The 16,896-nt window shown below is 36.8% G+C and overlaps 1 protein-coding gene and 1 pseudogene across 4 annotated transcripts in view; both read right to left on the reverse strand.

Annotated features, from left to right (window-relative positions):
- Positions 1–16,896, reverse strand: part of tbck (TBC1 domain containing kinase) — a 68,890-nt gene that overhangs the window by 10,856 nt on the left and 41,138 nt on the right. For 2 of the 4 annotated variants that reach the window (XM_048196303.1, XM_048196304.1), the window contains exons 23-24: positions 13,094–13,138; positions 11,436–11,611 (exon numbers count right to left, since the gene is read on the reverse strand). In XM_048196303.1, the coding sequence (XP_048052260.1) occupies positions 11,436–11,611; positions 13,094–13,138 (221 nt within the window). Of the gene's footprint in view, positions 1–11,435; positions 11,612–13,093; positions 13,139–14,857; positions 15,389–16,896 lie in introns of those variants that run through there. The other 2 variants (XM_048196305.1, XM_048196306.1) reach the window with 2 other exon arrangements.
- On the reverse strand, positions 8,396–8,512 carry LOC125273188 (annotated as a pseudogene).

Consider the following 16,896-nt stretch of genomic DNA (forward strand, 5'->3'; position numbering starts at 1 on the left):
GTAAATTTTGAGATTGATTTCACAATTGATTAGTGACAAAAGCACCAGTGGGTGCATGGCATACATACGGTCATACCGTCCCACCCTAATAACAATCCGCATTATCGCTGAATTCCACACTTCTAGGAGCAGGACTCTGAAACAAAGGGCAACAGCACAGGAAAGGGCAGTGGGGTGGGGGGATATCTCGTAAATGTCAATGTTCAGTAGCCCATGAAATCAGTCCAATCAGTCACAGAGTACCAGCCTCCCACAGAGTGCAGCCAATTACCTATGAGGTCACCTTAGCAATGGAGGTAAGTTTGAGGAATGGAGGGAGGCTGATGTCCAATGGGTTCTGGTTTTAAAGTGCACTAGACCCGTAGGGCTTGTGGCATTCTCATCATTGCCTAAAGGAGGCCCTTGTGCCCTGGCTTCAGAAACTCTAAATGCAGGCAAGAGTCTTGACCTTTTATTATCACTGGTGACATTTCAATAGGCCGTAAACTTGCCTGTTTGGATGCTCTGTGGTTTCGCAGACGGCCAAGAGAATCGAAAGCCATTGAGCTGGTCTGATCACCAAGTCAAAATGGTAAATGTTTGGTCTCAAAGCTGAAAGAAGCTAGCCTTAAAAATGCAGAAATAATCAAATCCATGCAAACATTCCTGTGGGTATTTACGGTCTGAAAAGGATTACCAGTGCAAATCTGAAAACAAGCTTGAGTTTGAAAGGCTTAACATCTACATGACAGGTGCTGTCAAAAATGTATGCTATCTTTTATCAAAAATGATGAAGGATGGAGATCTTGCATAAATTCAGTCTTGTGACGATGCCCTGTGGTGCGTGAGAGGCATTTAACCATCCAACATCTGGCTGCACTGGAACAGGTGACGTGCTTAGGCTGCCACACATCAGAGAGTCTCACACAAAGTCTGGAATCGAAATAAAAAGACAGATCCAACACTTAAGAAAGGAGACAATGGTCTGCTCACTTTCCCCTCCTGTCCAATCAGAGCTCAACATTGCAGCGGCGAGGCCAAATACAGTAAATGGCACCAGTCCATCTAATCAAAGCTGTTGGAATATACTACTAAAAACAAAGAAAAGGGCATTTTGTTGAACACAAATAAAAAATCAGCTCACATACAGTGCAGTTATATTTCTGTTGATATACATCAAGTGTTTTTAAACTTTTTAATTTCGAGGTCAGACCCATATACTGTACTGTGTCTGACAGAAAGCATAATATTAATAAGACAAAATTAAATTATTAGCTTTGACTTGTCATTGTACTAAACTATATAAAACATAAAATGTAAAATTTATTTTTTATTGTATATTTGAATACATTTATATATATTGCTAGTAAATATATTTTAAATATTTATATGTAGTCAATTAACAGCTTTTTTTTTTGCTTCCCAATATTTGAAAATTATATTTTAAATTCAACTTTGCATAATAAATATTATTCCAAACCAGTATTACCAAAAAATAGTGCCATATAACTAGTGAAAAAGTGAAAGGCATCAACTGCGATGAAAAACTGTCTTTAAAATACAACACTTAAAGGTGCCCAAGAATGCTTTTTCACAAGATGTAATATAAGTCTAAGGTGTCCCCTGAATGTGTCTGTGAAGTTTCAGCTCAAAATACCCCATAGATTTTTTTAAATTAATTTTTTTAACTGCCTATTTTGGGGCATCATTAACTATGCACTGATTTTTTCAGCGCGCCGCCCCTTTAATTCACGTGCTCCCTGCCACACGAGCTCTCGATTATATTACAGCACATTTACAAAGTTCACACAGCTAATATAACGCTCAAATGGATCTTTACAAGATGTTCGTCATGCATGCTGTATGCATGCTTCGAATTATGTGAGTAAAGTATTTATTTTGATGTTTATATTTGATTCTCTATGAGTTTGAGGCTATGCTCTGTGGCTAACGGCTAATGCTACACTGTTGGAGAGATTTATAAAGAATGAAGTTGTGTTTATGCATTATACAGACTGCAAGTGTTTAAAAATGAAAATAGCGACGGCTCTTGTCTCCGTGAATTCAGTAAGAAACGATGGTAACTTTAACCTCATTTAACAGTACATTAGCAACATGCTAATGAAACATTTAGATAGACAATTTACAAATATCAGTAAAAATATCATGCTATCATGGATCATGTCAGTTATTATTGCTCCATCTGTCATTTTCGCTGTTGTTCTTGCTTACCTAGTCTGTTGATTCACCTGTGCAGATCCAGACGTTACTGGCTGCCCTTGTCTAATGCCTTTCATAATGTTGGGAACATGGGCTGGCATATGCAAATATTGGGGCGTACACCCCGACTGTTACGTAACAGTCGGTGTTATGTTGAGATCTGCGTGTTTTCCGGAAGTCTTTTAAACAAATGAGATTTACATAAGAAAGAGAAAGCAATGGAGTCTGAAACTCAATGTATGTCTTTTCCATGTACTGAACTCTTGTTATTCAACTATGCCGAGGTAAATTCAAATTTTGAATCTAGGGCACCTTTAAACAAGTGTATATCACAAGGAACATTGCAACACTCTAATTAAAAGTTAGTAGACATGTACACTACCAGCCAAAAGCAGCAAATCAGCATATTAGAATGATTTCTGAAGGATCATGTGACACTGAAGACTGGAGTAATGATGCTGAAAATTCAGCTTTGATCACAGGAATAAATTACATTTTACAAATTTTTCAAATAGAAAACAGTTATTTTAAATTGTAATAATATTTCACAATATTACTGTTTTTATTGTATTTTTAATTAAATAAATGCAGCCTTGGTGAGCAGATGAAACTTCTTTTAAAAACAAAAAAAAATCTTACAGCTTCCAAACTGTTCAAAGTTACTTATAGTCAACAGAATGTGTAAAAAGGACCATCAAAATAAAGTGTAACCAAATACTTTTTTTCTGTACAATAATAACATCACAGTGGGAATGTAGTTTGCTCATTGCTAATATATTCAGTTTTTTGTTTTGTTACTTATTTGCCTCAGCAGAGCTGGAAGATAGGTGATTACAGATATCAGGTTCCTTAATGTCCAACACATGAAACACACTGACACTGAGACGCCCACATACTAAAGGACAGCATTAAGACCACATGACTTGTAACTCAGTGGCCCAACAACACCAATTCACATAAAGAATTGAACAGCAAAACAGTACAGCAGCAATCTGCATTATTTATCCAACATGAGGTAAATATTGTCTCATAAAGACTCATAGACATGAGTAGTACACTACAATGATATTTGAGAACACAATACAGGTCCACTCACTTCGAGATTTTTGGTCGTGACAATAACCTCAGTTCACTGAGAAGTCATTTGCTCTGTCATTCCAACAGTCGATTATTAACAGGTGAACACAAAGGCCATGTACACAGCTTAAAAGGAATGTTTTTAAGAGGATTACCCACAGGCTCTTTGTGTTAGAGTGGCATGTTACTGAGAACCTTGTTATTGAGTTATTGAGTAAACTAGCTTATTCACGAAACAAGCAGTAAATAGCCTTTAAAAGCAGCTAGTAAAGTCGGACTAATGGAGGGAGATTCTTCACAACATGGACTGACATTACTGTGCGTTTAATGGCTGGGACTTTAATGAGCAACTGATAGAACTGTTTGAAGGACTAAAGCTCAGAAATGAGTCTCAAACAGCATCAGGATTCTCCTGTAAATCTAGACAGGTCTTAAAGGGATAGTTCACCCAAAAATGAAAATTTGATGTTTGTCTGCTTACCCCCAGCACATCCAAGATGTAGGTGACTTTGTTTCTTCAGTAGAACACAAATGATGATTTTTAACTCCAACCGTTGCCGTCTGTCAGTCAAATAATGCTAGTGGATGGGAACTTCTACTATAAGAGTAAATAAAACTTGCATAGACAAGTCCAAATTAAACCCTGCGGCTCGTGATGACACATTGATGTCCTAAGACACGAAATGATCGGTTTGTGCGAGAAACCGAACAGTATTTATATCATTTTTACCTGTAATACACCACTATGTCCAACTGCATTCATCACTCGATTCGTTTGGTCTGATCGCGCTCTGACAGCGGCAGTGATGTCCCGCGCATATACTTCAATGAGAGCGAGACATCACTGCCGCTGTCAGAGCGCGATCAGACCTTACTAACGAGTGCTGCACGCGGTTGGACATAGTGGTGTATTACAGTTAAAAAATGATATAAATACTGCTCGGTTTATCGCACAAACCGATCGTTTGGATCGCAACGGTTGGAGTTAAAAATCATCATTTGTGTTCTACTGAGGAAACAAAGTCACCTACATCTTGGATGCACTGGGGGTAAGCAGATAAACATCAAATTTTCATTTTTGGGTGAACTATCCCTTTAAAATGCAGAGAAATAGCATTTCTCTAACCTTACAAAAACGTATCAGTCCAGTTCAGACAATACATTGCAACACATTTATGCTTAAATTAAATGTTAAGTGTAGAAAAAAGCAAAATATGTAATTGATTTTGAGTTTTCAGCTCGCACCAAACGATGCACATATGGTCTGGGAAATTCTAATTCAATCACAGAAATATATTGCCTTTTTACATAACACATTTCAAATCAAGTCTAGCCAGTGTTATGCATCCATATCAGGTATGACCATTTGATTATACTTTATTGCAGTCAGTAACCATCACAATAAAAGGCATATTGTGGTTATTACTGTTCATCGTGACAGCAATTTCAGAACGACGCCATCTACAACTACTAAAAACGCATTCAGCCATGCACACGATGTTTCTCATAATCAGTCGAAGTCACTGGTATCATCATCTCTATCGCGCACACACACACGCTCACTGGCAGACGGTCTGGCTGCGAGTTCCGACTTGTTGGAGTCAGGCTTTAGTGACGGCGCCTGTCAGATGGCCGACAAAAAGAGAGAGAAAGAGCTTGTTCAGCAGACACATCATGCTCTAATGACCAGGAGATGACAATCAACAGCAGGCCTAACCGCACCATTTACCACCCGAAACACAGCTAGAGAGAACACCAGTGATACTGCACAGAGAAAATGTACGACAAAGGATGAATAAATGGGTCATTGACAAATACGTTTTTTAAAAGAGTAAAAAAACATAATGGAGATATAATTAATTTTGAAGTTTTATTAAGTGATAACAGTGATATTATGTTTTTTTATAATCAGTTAAAGGTGCAGTATGTAATAATTTTGGCCGCTAGAGGTCGCTAGAGGCCTATTCAAAACAAAGGCGTAGCTTGATGACGCCAAGTATTAGAGCGGAATCTTGGGACATGTGGTCTCCACCTCAACGGACATTGCAAAAGAATAGAGATTTGAGAAGAAATCATGTTCATGGATGTGATTATTAGCATTACTATAGTATGAAGCAGAGCAGGACCGAGTGTTGTGGGAGCTGAACGAGGCCGCTGGAGCGATTGCACAACACACGCCTCATGAGCAGCAGATATTTTATGCCACAGTCGCCGGCGCTGCTTTCGCTATTCCGGTCATGAGTATGAGGTAACACAGCACTGTTTATCATATTAGATACATTTGAGTGTGTTGAAAATGATGTCATAACGTTACTCTGTGCGTTCACTCGGTGGCTGCTGTGAGACACTGTTACACACTGCAGTATGATAGATCGATTTTAGAATATCATATTAAATGCTGGATGGCTTGTGTTGATAAATGGCATGCAATTCATTTTAACACATATTGTATGATGGAGAAAATTCTGTATTACTGTTACTAAAAATAAAGCTGCATCTGATTATGCTATGTTAGCTACTTGACAAAATAGTGTTTTTCTCTGAGGCATGGTAAAGCATGGTACTCGCAAAAAATCAAGAAAATTAGAGTTAAACAATAAGACTAAACATGTTGAGCTTTATAACAATAATTCGTTTTCTGTCTATAAATATATTAAAACAGTTGTTCCCTTGTCTATTAAAACATGTAATATATTAAAGCATCTTTGGTGTTTCCATGGTTTCTACAAAATAAAAACCGAGGGTAACGCGGGTTGTTGGAAACATTTGGGATATTGTAAGTACTCAAGTGAACAAAATATATAACACTGGCCTAGTGGTTTTTGGATATTTTACTGCAAAAACATTACATATTGCACCTTTAACATTGCTTTTGTCATTTTTTACAAGATGGACAAAATTTGTTGCCAAAAAGTCATATCGGTTTTACCGAATGACGATATTTTCAAACAATGCTAACAGGCTGATATCTAGGCAACAAAAGGACAATCAAACATTTCATATTTAGTACAAGTTTTTCAAATATTACAACATTTTCCATGTTTTATAGCGGTTGTACCAAATGACCTGATATTTCGGGACGCGTGTATGAGTGAAAACATGAATTTGTCAAAGAGTTAAGACAGAGTTAGTCACTTTGCTTCACGACCATGTGGTCTTTTGCAGGTGTCTGAATGATGTCACATCCTGTCACATGATACTGACTGCATGACTTGATCCAAAATGGTCCCTTATTCGGTTACGCCGAATGACATCAATGAAATTAATTTTTCCAGACATTCTTTCTCATAACAAAAGCGACGACTTCTACACATAATTTTAATCCCATTTTGCACTATGTTGATATATGATGTTGTAAAATAATGCCAGAATAAAAAAATATATACATTTATTACATTTTATGATATTTTAATCACAAATGAAATGGCTGTATTAGCCTTTGGACGGTTAAACCGAATGACTTCTTCTGAAATCTTTAAAATACCTTTATATGTAGCAAAAATTATTTAAAACCTTTTGGATTCAATAAAAGAGATCTAGTTGTACTATCTTACATACTTTGGATGTCATATCTTTGTTTTTCATTATCATTAAGGCCTTTGGACACAAAAAAATGACCCGTCACGTCATTGACCCAAATACTAGTCCAAACAGAAAATAAATAAAAATTTGGATGGTCTTATATGACCCAGGAGAATGTGTCTAAAATAGTTAAACTGGTTCAAAACATGCACTAAAGACTCATTAAGTAGCTGTAGTACGCTTGGTTTAAGTTCATAACTGCCACTGAGAACCGATTCTACACAAACCCTCTTGGTTCAAAGCTACAACCTTTTGTTTACCAGTCCAAATCACACTTGAGATGCTTTCTAGCTGGTTATTGTCACTTGCTGTTAACTGCTTATGTAAGAATGCATTTGCTAAGATTGTTAAATGTAAATGTATGTGTGAGTGTGTAGGCATGTGAGACCCTGAGCGTTTATCAGCCTTTCACAGATACAGATATAGCTAGATATCGCTGAAGTAGAGCATTTCCAGACATCAGGCTGTGTTCAGTCAGAGAATAGAGAGAGATTAGGTCAACAGCTGAGTGTTTGTGAAGCTCAGCGCTGCCTTGGTCCCATCGCTGATGAATCGCAAACAGAGAGCCAAACGCAAAGAGGTAAAAGGTTAGATAGACATTCTCAGTGTGACTCAAAATGCATCTCACATCCTCATGGCACATAACCAGTCACATCGGTGCTAAGAAAAGCAATTTAATAGAATATGCCAATGCTTCTGAAGCAAGCAAAAACTTCCTAATGATGTGGCCGGATTATTATATTCATTAAGTGGCGGCGTAACTGATAATTTTTATCCTGGTTTTGCAGAAACACCTATAAAATATTTATTAAAGTATGTGAAGCCCCAGTGTTTAATATGTATATCTAGCTTAATAATTAACTTATTTCCATTATAAGAAAATGGGAAAAATCTGAAATTTAGGAAGCTAAACAGCAAATTTTAGGTAAAAATAACAAGCACCCCTAATTATAATAATAACCTTATATTATTAATACATTATATTGCTTATTAAGGTTAATTATTAATATTATTAATTACTATTATTAATACTGTTATTGTATTATATATCTATATAGATTCTCAACAACAAACAGCAGCCAAATGTGTTTAAAACTAATAATAATAATAATAATTCCTTACATTTATATAGCGGTTTTCTGGGCACTCAAAGCGCTTTACATATTGAAGGGGGAATCTCCTCAACCACCACCAATGTGCAGCATCCACCTGGATGATGCGACGGCAGCCATATTGCGCCAGAACGCCCACCACACACCAGCTGATTGGTGGAGAGGAGACAAAGTGATGAAGCCAATCAGTGTATGGGGATGATTAGGAGGCCATGATGGACAGAGGCCAATGGGCAAATTTGAAATACTCTTTTTGAAGGACATCCTGGGATTTTTAATGACCACAGAGAGTCAGGACCTCGGTTTAACGTCTCATCCGAAGGACGGTGCTTTTTGACAGTATAGTGTCCCCATCACTATACTGGGGCATTAGGACCCACACAGACCACAGGGTGAGCACCCCCTGCTGGCCTCACTAACACCTCTTCCAGCAGCAACCTAGATTTCCCAGGAGGTCTCCCATCCAGGTACTAACCAGGCTCAGCCCTGCTTAGCTTCAGTGGGCAACCAGTCTTGGGCTACAGGGTGATATGGCTGCTGGCTAGCCTTTAATAAGAATATGAAAAGTCTTCGTATTACCTTTGCTCTTTGGTATATGTCAAGCAGGAGATTTTCATAAAATGACAGGAAGAGTAACGAGCAAAATCAGAAGGTCAGGTCATCAGAAAGGTTGGATGAGAGCAGAAAATGGAATATTTATGGGTAAGGGTTGAAGTCTTGCATGCATTAAGACTTACTTTCACAAATTAATGGTGGCATGCGAGGCAACTGAGGTCAACTGATGCCTGTAACCTACATGTGAGAGTTTCCAGCAGAACAGATAGCCAGAACAAAATGTCCTACAACTACCTGTTCAACAACACCTGGAAGATTTGATTTATTGGTGCATTTATGCATTTCTATGAACTATTGAAAATATAGTTCACCCAAAACTGAAAATCTGTCATCATTTACTTGCACTCATGTCATTTTAAACTGTTTGTGATTCATCAGCGATGGGCCAAGGCAGCGCTAAGCTTCACAAACACTCAGCTGTTGACCTAATCTCTCTCTATTCTCTGACTGAACACAGCCTGATGTCTGGAAATGCATTGCTTCAGCGATATCTAGCTATATCTGTATCTGTGAAAGGCTGATAAACGCTCAGGGTCTCACATGCCTACACACTCACACATACATTTACATTTAACAATCTTAGCAAACGCATTAAAAAAAAGCATATTTTTATGTGATTAGTTTGCAAATATTCTATACTTTTATGTTTTTTAAATTACTTATGAACAGTCCTACACTTCTGAAATAAAAGTACACTATGTAACTTTTGGCCCTCTAGCAGTTAAAACCGCATGCATTTTGCAGAAAAACATTGTTTTGGTTGTGTTTCGGCTCTGCGTGACGGATGATTATGGTTCTTTCTCATAACTAAAAGAGAGAGATAGATTATCGTACAGCTCATAAAACATCCACTACTAAGCTTAAAGGTGCCCTAGAACTTTAAAAAAAAAAAGATGTAATATAAGTCTAAGGTGTCCCCTGAATGTGTCTATAAAGTTTCAGCTCAAAATACCCCATAGATTTTTTTTAATTAATTTTTTTAACTGCCTATTTTGGGGCATCATTATAAATGAGCCGATTCAGGGCTACTGGCCCTTTAATTCTCGTGCTCCACGCCCACAGAGCTCGCGCTTGCCTTGAACAGTGCATAAACAAAGTTTACACAGCTAATATAACCCTCAAATGGATCTTTACAAAGTGTTCGTCATTCATGCGGCATGCATGCGTCGGATTATATTGTTTACATTGATTCTGAATGAATTTGAGGCTGTGCTCCGTGGCTAACGGCTAATGCTACACTGTTGGAGAGATTTATAAAGAATGAAGTTGTGTTTGTGCATTATACAGACTGCAAGTGTTTAATAATGAAAACAGTGACGGCTCTTGTCTCCGTGAATACAGTAAGAAACGATGTTAACTTTAACCACATTTAACAGTACATTAGCAACATGCTAACGAAACATTTAGAAAGACAATTTACAAATATCACTAAAAATATCATGAAATCATGGATCATGTCAGTTATTATTGCTCCATCTGCCATTTTTCGCTATTGTTCTTGCTTGCTTACCTAGTCTGATGATTCACCTGTGCAGATCCAGACGTTCTGCCCTTGTCTAATGCCTTTCATAATGTTGGGAATATGGGCTGGCATATGCAAATATTGGGGGCGTACACCCCGACTGTTACGTAACAGTCGGTGTTATGTTGAGATTCGCCTGTTCTTCGGAGGTCTTTTAAACAAATGAGATTTATATAAGGAGGAGGAAACAATGGAGTTTGAGACTCACTGTATGTCATTTCCATGTACTGAACTCTTGTTATTCAACTATGCCAAGATAAATTCAATTTTTCATTCGAGGGCACCTTTAAGAGATATAACCAGTGTAGATGGAAAGGATGAAAAACTCCATCTCTGTGTCACTTTTAAATAATTTCAAATCCATCAATTCTCTCCATCACCGAAAAGCCAAGCCAATGTTGATTCTGGTTTTATTACAAGCTTTTTCAGTTTCTCTTTTTGCCACCAGACTCTCCTTTGTTTGAACCGGGTGATTCCTCAATGTAAACCTTTTTCGTTCGTTGTGACAAATTATGCCACTCCCACACCAGCTGGAGCAACTTTTCTCTATTTACGGATATGATGAGACAGGCACGGGCGAGTGACGTATAAATGCAATTTACTGTCAAAACCATCTCGTCAGGTCTAAAATATTAACGCTTATAATAGGCTTACCATAGTGAATCAGGGTAAGACAAAAACACCTTTTGGAAGAATTGATAATGTATTGACTCATTATTTAAACTTTCTTAATTTTGAAAAAAAAAGAAGATACATAGACCATACCTTTGCCATCTTCCAATTTACCTCTGCTTTAGGCAGGCACTGGAAAGTTTATTAGCGAGCTAAAGCATCTCATTAGGAAATGTGGGTGGCTGAGATCATGAGTGGCTAAACTCACCACTTTTCTGACTGCAAACCTTCATGGATCATTTGATTAGCAGTGGGTAATTGGCTCCATCCTTCATACTCTCTGACTTTACCTTTCGGCACAAGGCAATCTTTAAAATCCCAAAAGGGCAAAAGGAACTCAGCAAGATGTCGAAGGCGATTACTGTAATAAAGGTCACTCTGTTGTTTAGGATTTTTACCTTTATATTTCCAATAGCAACTACTCTCATGACAGTAATATAACAGAGAAAGAGAGTTTCTCTCAAAAGTTAGTTGTTGGCCTTTCACCACTAAAAACCAACTACATTCACCAAAATGAAGGAAAACAGTTTGATTACAGTAAATAATCTTCTGAAATGACATCTGACTGTTGACTGTTATAAGCAAAGCTTCTTTCTGAGATGACTGACTATGGAGCTGAGGCACTCAGAGGTCAAAGGTCAATTCAGGACACTTACCAGGTCCGTTTTGGTCAGGTCCTGATATTCCGAAGAGTAAAAGGAGGGTGTTTTCCCGAAGCTGTTGCTGTCACTGGCAGTTTTGTTTGGCTGGGCATGCTGACGATAAGTGGCACTTTTAGGAGTCCAGCAGAAAAGGTTGATGGATTCCCGGACACAGCGTTCAATGTCGATCTCTGAATGCAAAACAGGAAAGAGAGAATTGTTGACCAAGGCTGTATTTATTTGATCAAAAATACAGTAAGAACAGTAATATTGTGAAATATTATTAAAATTTGAAAGAATTGGTTTCTATTTTGATATACTTTATAATGTAATTTATTCCTGTGATGGAAAAACTGAATTTTTCAGCATCATTACTCCAGTCTTCAGTGTCACATGATCCTTCAGAAATCATTCTAATATGATGATTTGATGCTCAAGAAACATTTCTGATTATTATCAATGTTGAAAACAGTTGCGCTGAACGATATCGATGTATAATATTTTTGTGGTAACCGTGATACAATTTAAGTCAGGACTTTGATGAATAGAAAGCTAAAAAAACAGCATTTATTAGAAATCTTTTATAACATTATAAAATCCCTAAAAAAAAAAATCACTTTTGATCAATTTAATGCATTCTTGATGAACAGAAGTATTATTTCTTTCAAAAAAATAATAATAATTCTTACTGACCCCAAACTTTTAAACGGTAGTGTATATGTAGTGATGTAAAGCACAAATCGTGCTTTAGGATAGTGATCCTAAATAAAATTATTTCATTATGATAAGCAAGTCCTAAGCTATTGAATACTTGCAGTTCTGGGTGATTTGAATATCTTAAAGTAATAGTTCACACAAAAATAAACATTTTGTCATCATTTACTCACCCTCAAATTGTTCCAAACCTGTATGAGTTTCTTTCTTCTGTTGAACACAAAAGAAGATATTTTCAACAATGTCGGTAACCAGACAGTTGACAGCACCCATTGACTTCCATAGTATGAAAAAAAAATACTATGGAAGTCAATGGGTGCTGTCAACTGCCTAGTTACTGACATTCTTCAAAATATCTTCTTTTGTGTTCAACAGAAGAATGAAACTCATACAAATTTGGAACAACATGAGGGAAAGTAAATGATGACAAATTTTTTGGGTGAACTATCACTTTAAGAGTGCTAAGAAGAATAGCAACTTTATGCTCATTTGGCAAAGCCACAGGAGAATTACAGACTGTCTAACTTCCGCCTTGGATGACCTTGGAAACCCTCTCCAGAGTTTCCCTCCAACTGATCCAGAGACTCTGACTCCCTGCCAATGCTTCATTCAGTCAAAAACAAATTTAGTGAAGACATCAACACTTCATTCACACCCTCACAGCAGCAGATGAAGAGTAGAAGGGGAGATTCAACTGCTTCCTTCAAATGCTAAGCGAACTCTGTTGAGCCATGAGCCTTAAACCGGAGATTAAAGTGAAAGTGATTCACATGGATATAAACAAATCAAGAATTCTTTCCTCGCTATCTCACTCAATTTCTATCCTGTTAGTGAAAAAAGTATCCCTAATGAAGTGGTTTAGCCTGTTTGGTCTCCTATTCAAATCAAGCCGAGTGTGACAGCTTCATTTTATTTAAGAGGATATGATCTGAATACTGGATTATAAACACTGGACTTACTCTGAGGGGCTGTGATTACTGTCCTCCAAAGTAGCATAAGAGAGACTGAGCGAGAGAGAAAGAGAAGCTTTTAAAAAATATACATATAGATATACAGTGGGTACGGAAAGTATTCAGACCCCCTTAAATTTTTCACTCTTTGTTATATTGCAGTCATTTGCTAAAATCATTTAAGTTCATTTTTTTCCTCATTAATATACACACAGCACACCATATTGACAGAAAAACACAGAATTGTTGACATTTTTGCAGATTTATTAAAAAAGAAAAACTGAAATATCACATGGTCCTAAGTATTCAGACCCTTTGCTGTGACACTCATATATTTAACTCAGGTGCTGTCCATTTCTTCTGATCATCCTTGAGATGGTTCTACACCTTCATTTGAGTCCAGCTGTGTTTGATTATACTGATTGGACTTGATTAGGAAACCCACACACCTGTCTATATAAGACCTTACAGCTCACAGTGCATGTCAGAGCAAATGAGAATCATGAGGTCAAAGGAACTGCCTGAAGAGCTCAGAGACAGAACTGTGGCAAGGCACAGAACTGGCCAAGGTTACAAAACTGCTGCACTTAGGGTTCCTTAATTCTAAGCGGTATGTGTGGAGAAAACCAGGCACTGCTCATCACCTGTCCAATACAGTCTCAACAGTGAAGCATGGTGGTGGCAGCATCATGCTGTGGGGGTGTTTTTCAGCTGCAGGGACAGGACGACTGGTTTCAATCGAGGGAAAGATGAATGCGGCCAAGTACAGGGATATTCTGGACGAAAACCTTCTCCAGAGTGCTCAGGACCTCAGACTGGGCCGAAGGTTTACCTTCCAACAAGACAATGACCCTAAGCAGACAGCTAAAATAACGAAGGAGTGACTTCACAACAACTCTGTGACTGTTCTTGAATGGCCCAGCCAGAGTCCTGACTTAAACCCAATTGAGCATCTCTGGAGAGACCTAAAATGGCTGTCGACCAACGTTTACCATCCAACCTGACAGAACTGGAGAGGATCTGCAAGGAGGAATGGCAGAGGATCCTCAAATCCAGGTGTGAAAAACTTGTTGCATCTTTCCCAAAAAGACTCATGGCTGTATTAGATCAAAAGGGTGCTTTTTTTTTCTTTTTTAATAAATCTGCAAAAATGTCAACAATTCTGTGTTTTTCTGTCAATATGGGGTGCTGTGTGTACATTAATGAGGGGAAAAAAATGAACTTAAATGATTTTAGCAAATGGCTGCAATTTTTACAAAAAGTGAAAAATTTAAGGATGTCTGAATACTTTCCGTACCCACTTTATATAGATTTTTAATGCTTTTGAAAGAAGTCTCTTATGCTCACAAAGGCTTCATATATTTAATAAAAAAATACACTAAAAGCTTTAATATTGTGAAATATTATTACAAATTAAAATAACCGTTTTCTATTTTAATACATTTTAAAATGCAATTTATTCATGTGATCAAAGCTGAATTTTCAGCATCCTTACTCCATTCTTCAGTGTCACATGATCCTTCAGAAATCATTCTAATATGCTGACTTGCTGCTCAAGAAACATTTATTATTATTATCAATGTTGAAAACAGTTGTGCTACTTAATATTTTGTGGAGACAGTGAAATTCAGGATTCTTTGATGAATAGAACATTCAAAAGAACAGCATTTATTTGAATTATAAATGTTACATATTCCATCACATCTCAACACTCATGTTATGTTTGTCTTAAAATTTGTACACATTCTCAGAAAAAAAAAAAAGACTTGTCAATGCAAAAAATAAATGTGATTTTCATGTCTGGAACTTGACTACTGCATGCAACTGCAATCAAGTCAAGTGTCTTATATGCTTGTGTGAGAATTGCTATTTGTATGGCACACAGAGTTTCAGGCTATGTGATGTGTTTCAAATCAGTCACCTATGAGACTCATTCCTGATAAGATGGCAAGGAAGGCTTTGGAACAGAGACAGAGGAGGAGGAGGAGGATGAATGCAAACAGCATGAGAGATGAGACACCAATCAGTCAGTGCATTAGAGACTTGACAGATGATCCGCCTTTCCTCCAAACATCACCTCCCTGTCTCTCCTTCCGCTGACCCAAATCTAAAGGCTGAGATGAGGAATGGCATATGGATCTGGAGGTTCGAGAAATGCGCACATCATAAATATGGTGCTTGTCACCTCTGCAGTAACATACAATCCTCCCAATCGAAGAGAACAATGCATGCACCAGGGGTCCTTGACATGTGTGCCCCACATACAATCCAGACTCCATAAGAACTGTGTCTCAAATCCCAACCCTACACAGTGGCACAGAAGGAATGAGTAAAGACATTCAGTCACAATGCATGAATGTTGCATGAAACACCTTCACCTTCCAGCACAGTATTCCCACTGTAGTCAAGACAAATACCACGCAATCGAAAGACAGGTCTGGTTATGCATTCCACATTTCATCTTTATAAACACAGCTTTCGTCACAGTATTAGCTGCAGACGTTATCCAGACACTGATATTGACTTTCAGATGGCATGAAATGCATCTGGATTCAGTAGTAAAGGGGAATAAGAACTAAATGACAGAGTACTAAATTCTCTTGATTTCATCCTCTACAACTGAAGGAGTGAAGTCAGCCTCTACAGGATGTGGAACAGACATTATTATTATGCTTGTAACAACAATAACTGTAGTAACTACAATATTTTGGTGTAAACAAATGGTTATCATGGTAATTTTTTTTGGGCACCTGGTGGATGACTTCCTTTGTCGAGCACCCAACCTGAGCATTTTTGCCAGTGAAGGTGCGTGCTTTTGTCCCATTTTTGCAGAATTTCTATTATGAAATTATATCAGCGCTGAGACATGACTAAGTCCACTTGGTTGATTTAGAGGAAAACAACTAAATAAAAATATAAATTGAACTACTGTTCAAAAGTTTGGGGTAAGTAAGATTTGACAGTGTTTAAAACGCTGCAATTATTTCATAAAAATACAGTAAAAACAGTAATACTGTGAAATATTATTACAATTTAAAATAATTGTTTTCTATTTTAATATCTTGTCAAATGTAATTTATTCCAGTGATCATTACTCCAGTCTTCAGTGTCACATGATCCTTTAGAAATCATTTTAATATGATGATTTGGCATACATTTTTGGCATATACTCTGACTAGAATGTTTAAAAGAACAGAATTTATTTGAAAATAAGTTTTCAAAAAAAAATCACAAATGTCTTTACTGCCACTTCTTGCTGAGTAACAGTATTAATTTCTTTAAAAAAATATCTTACCAACCCCAAACTTTTGAATGCTAATGAAAAAAAAAATTTATAAAATGTTTATACCAAGATATACTGATTAGATTTTTTTGTATATTATGTAATATTAAATATTATTAAATAAACGTATAAAATATTTAATTTCAGCAATGTCTCATTTGTTTGGAAGAGGATTAGGGCCAAGCAATAATAAAAAAATAAAATCATCTCGAGATTAAAGTTGTTAAATTTCGGGAAAAAAGTCGTTAAATTTCGAGAAAAAAGTCGAAATAAAATGTTGAAAATAAACTCATTAAATTACGAGAAAAAACTCGTTAAATTTCAAGAAAAAAGTCGAAATAAAATTTTGAGAATAAACTCATTAAATTACGAGAAAAAACTCATTAAATTTCAAGAAAAAAGTCGAGATAAAATGTTGAGAATAAACTCGTTAAATTACGAGAAAAAAAACTTGTTAAATTTCGAGAAAAAAGTCGAGATAAAATGTTGAGAATAAAGTCATTAAATTACGAGAAAAAAACTCGTTAAA

This window comes from Megalobrama amblycephala, linkage group LG7 (assembly GCF_018812025.1).
Source record: "Megalobrama amblycephala isolate DHTTF-2021 linkage group LG7, ASM1881202v1, whole genome shotgun sequence".
Taxonomy (NCBI): Eukaryota; Metazoa; Chordata; class Actinopteri; order Cypriniformes; family Xenocyprididae; genus Megalobrama; species Megalobrama amblycephala.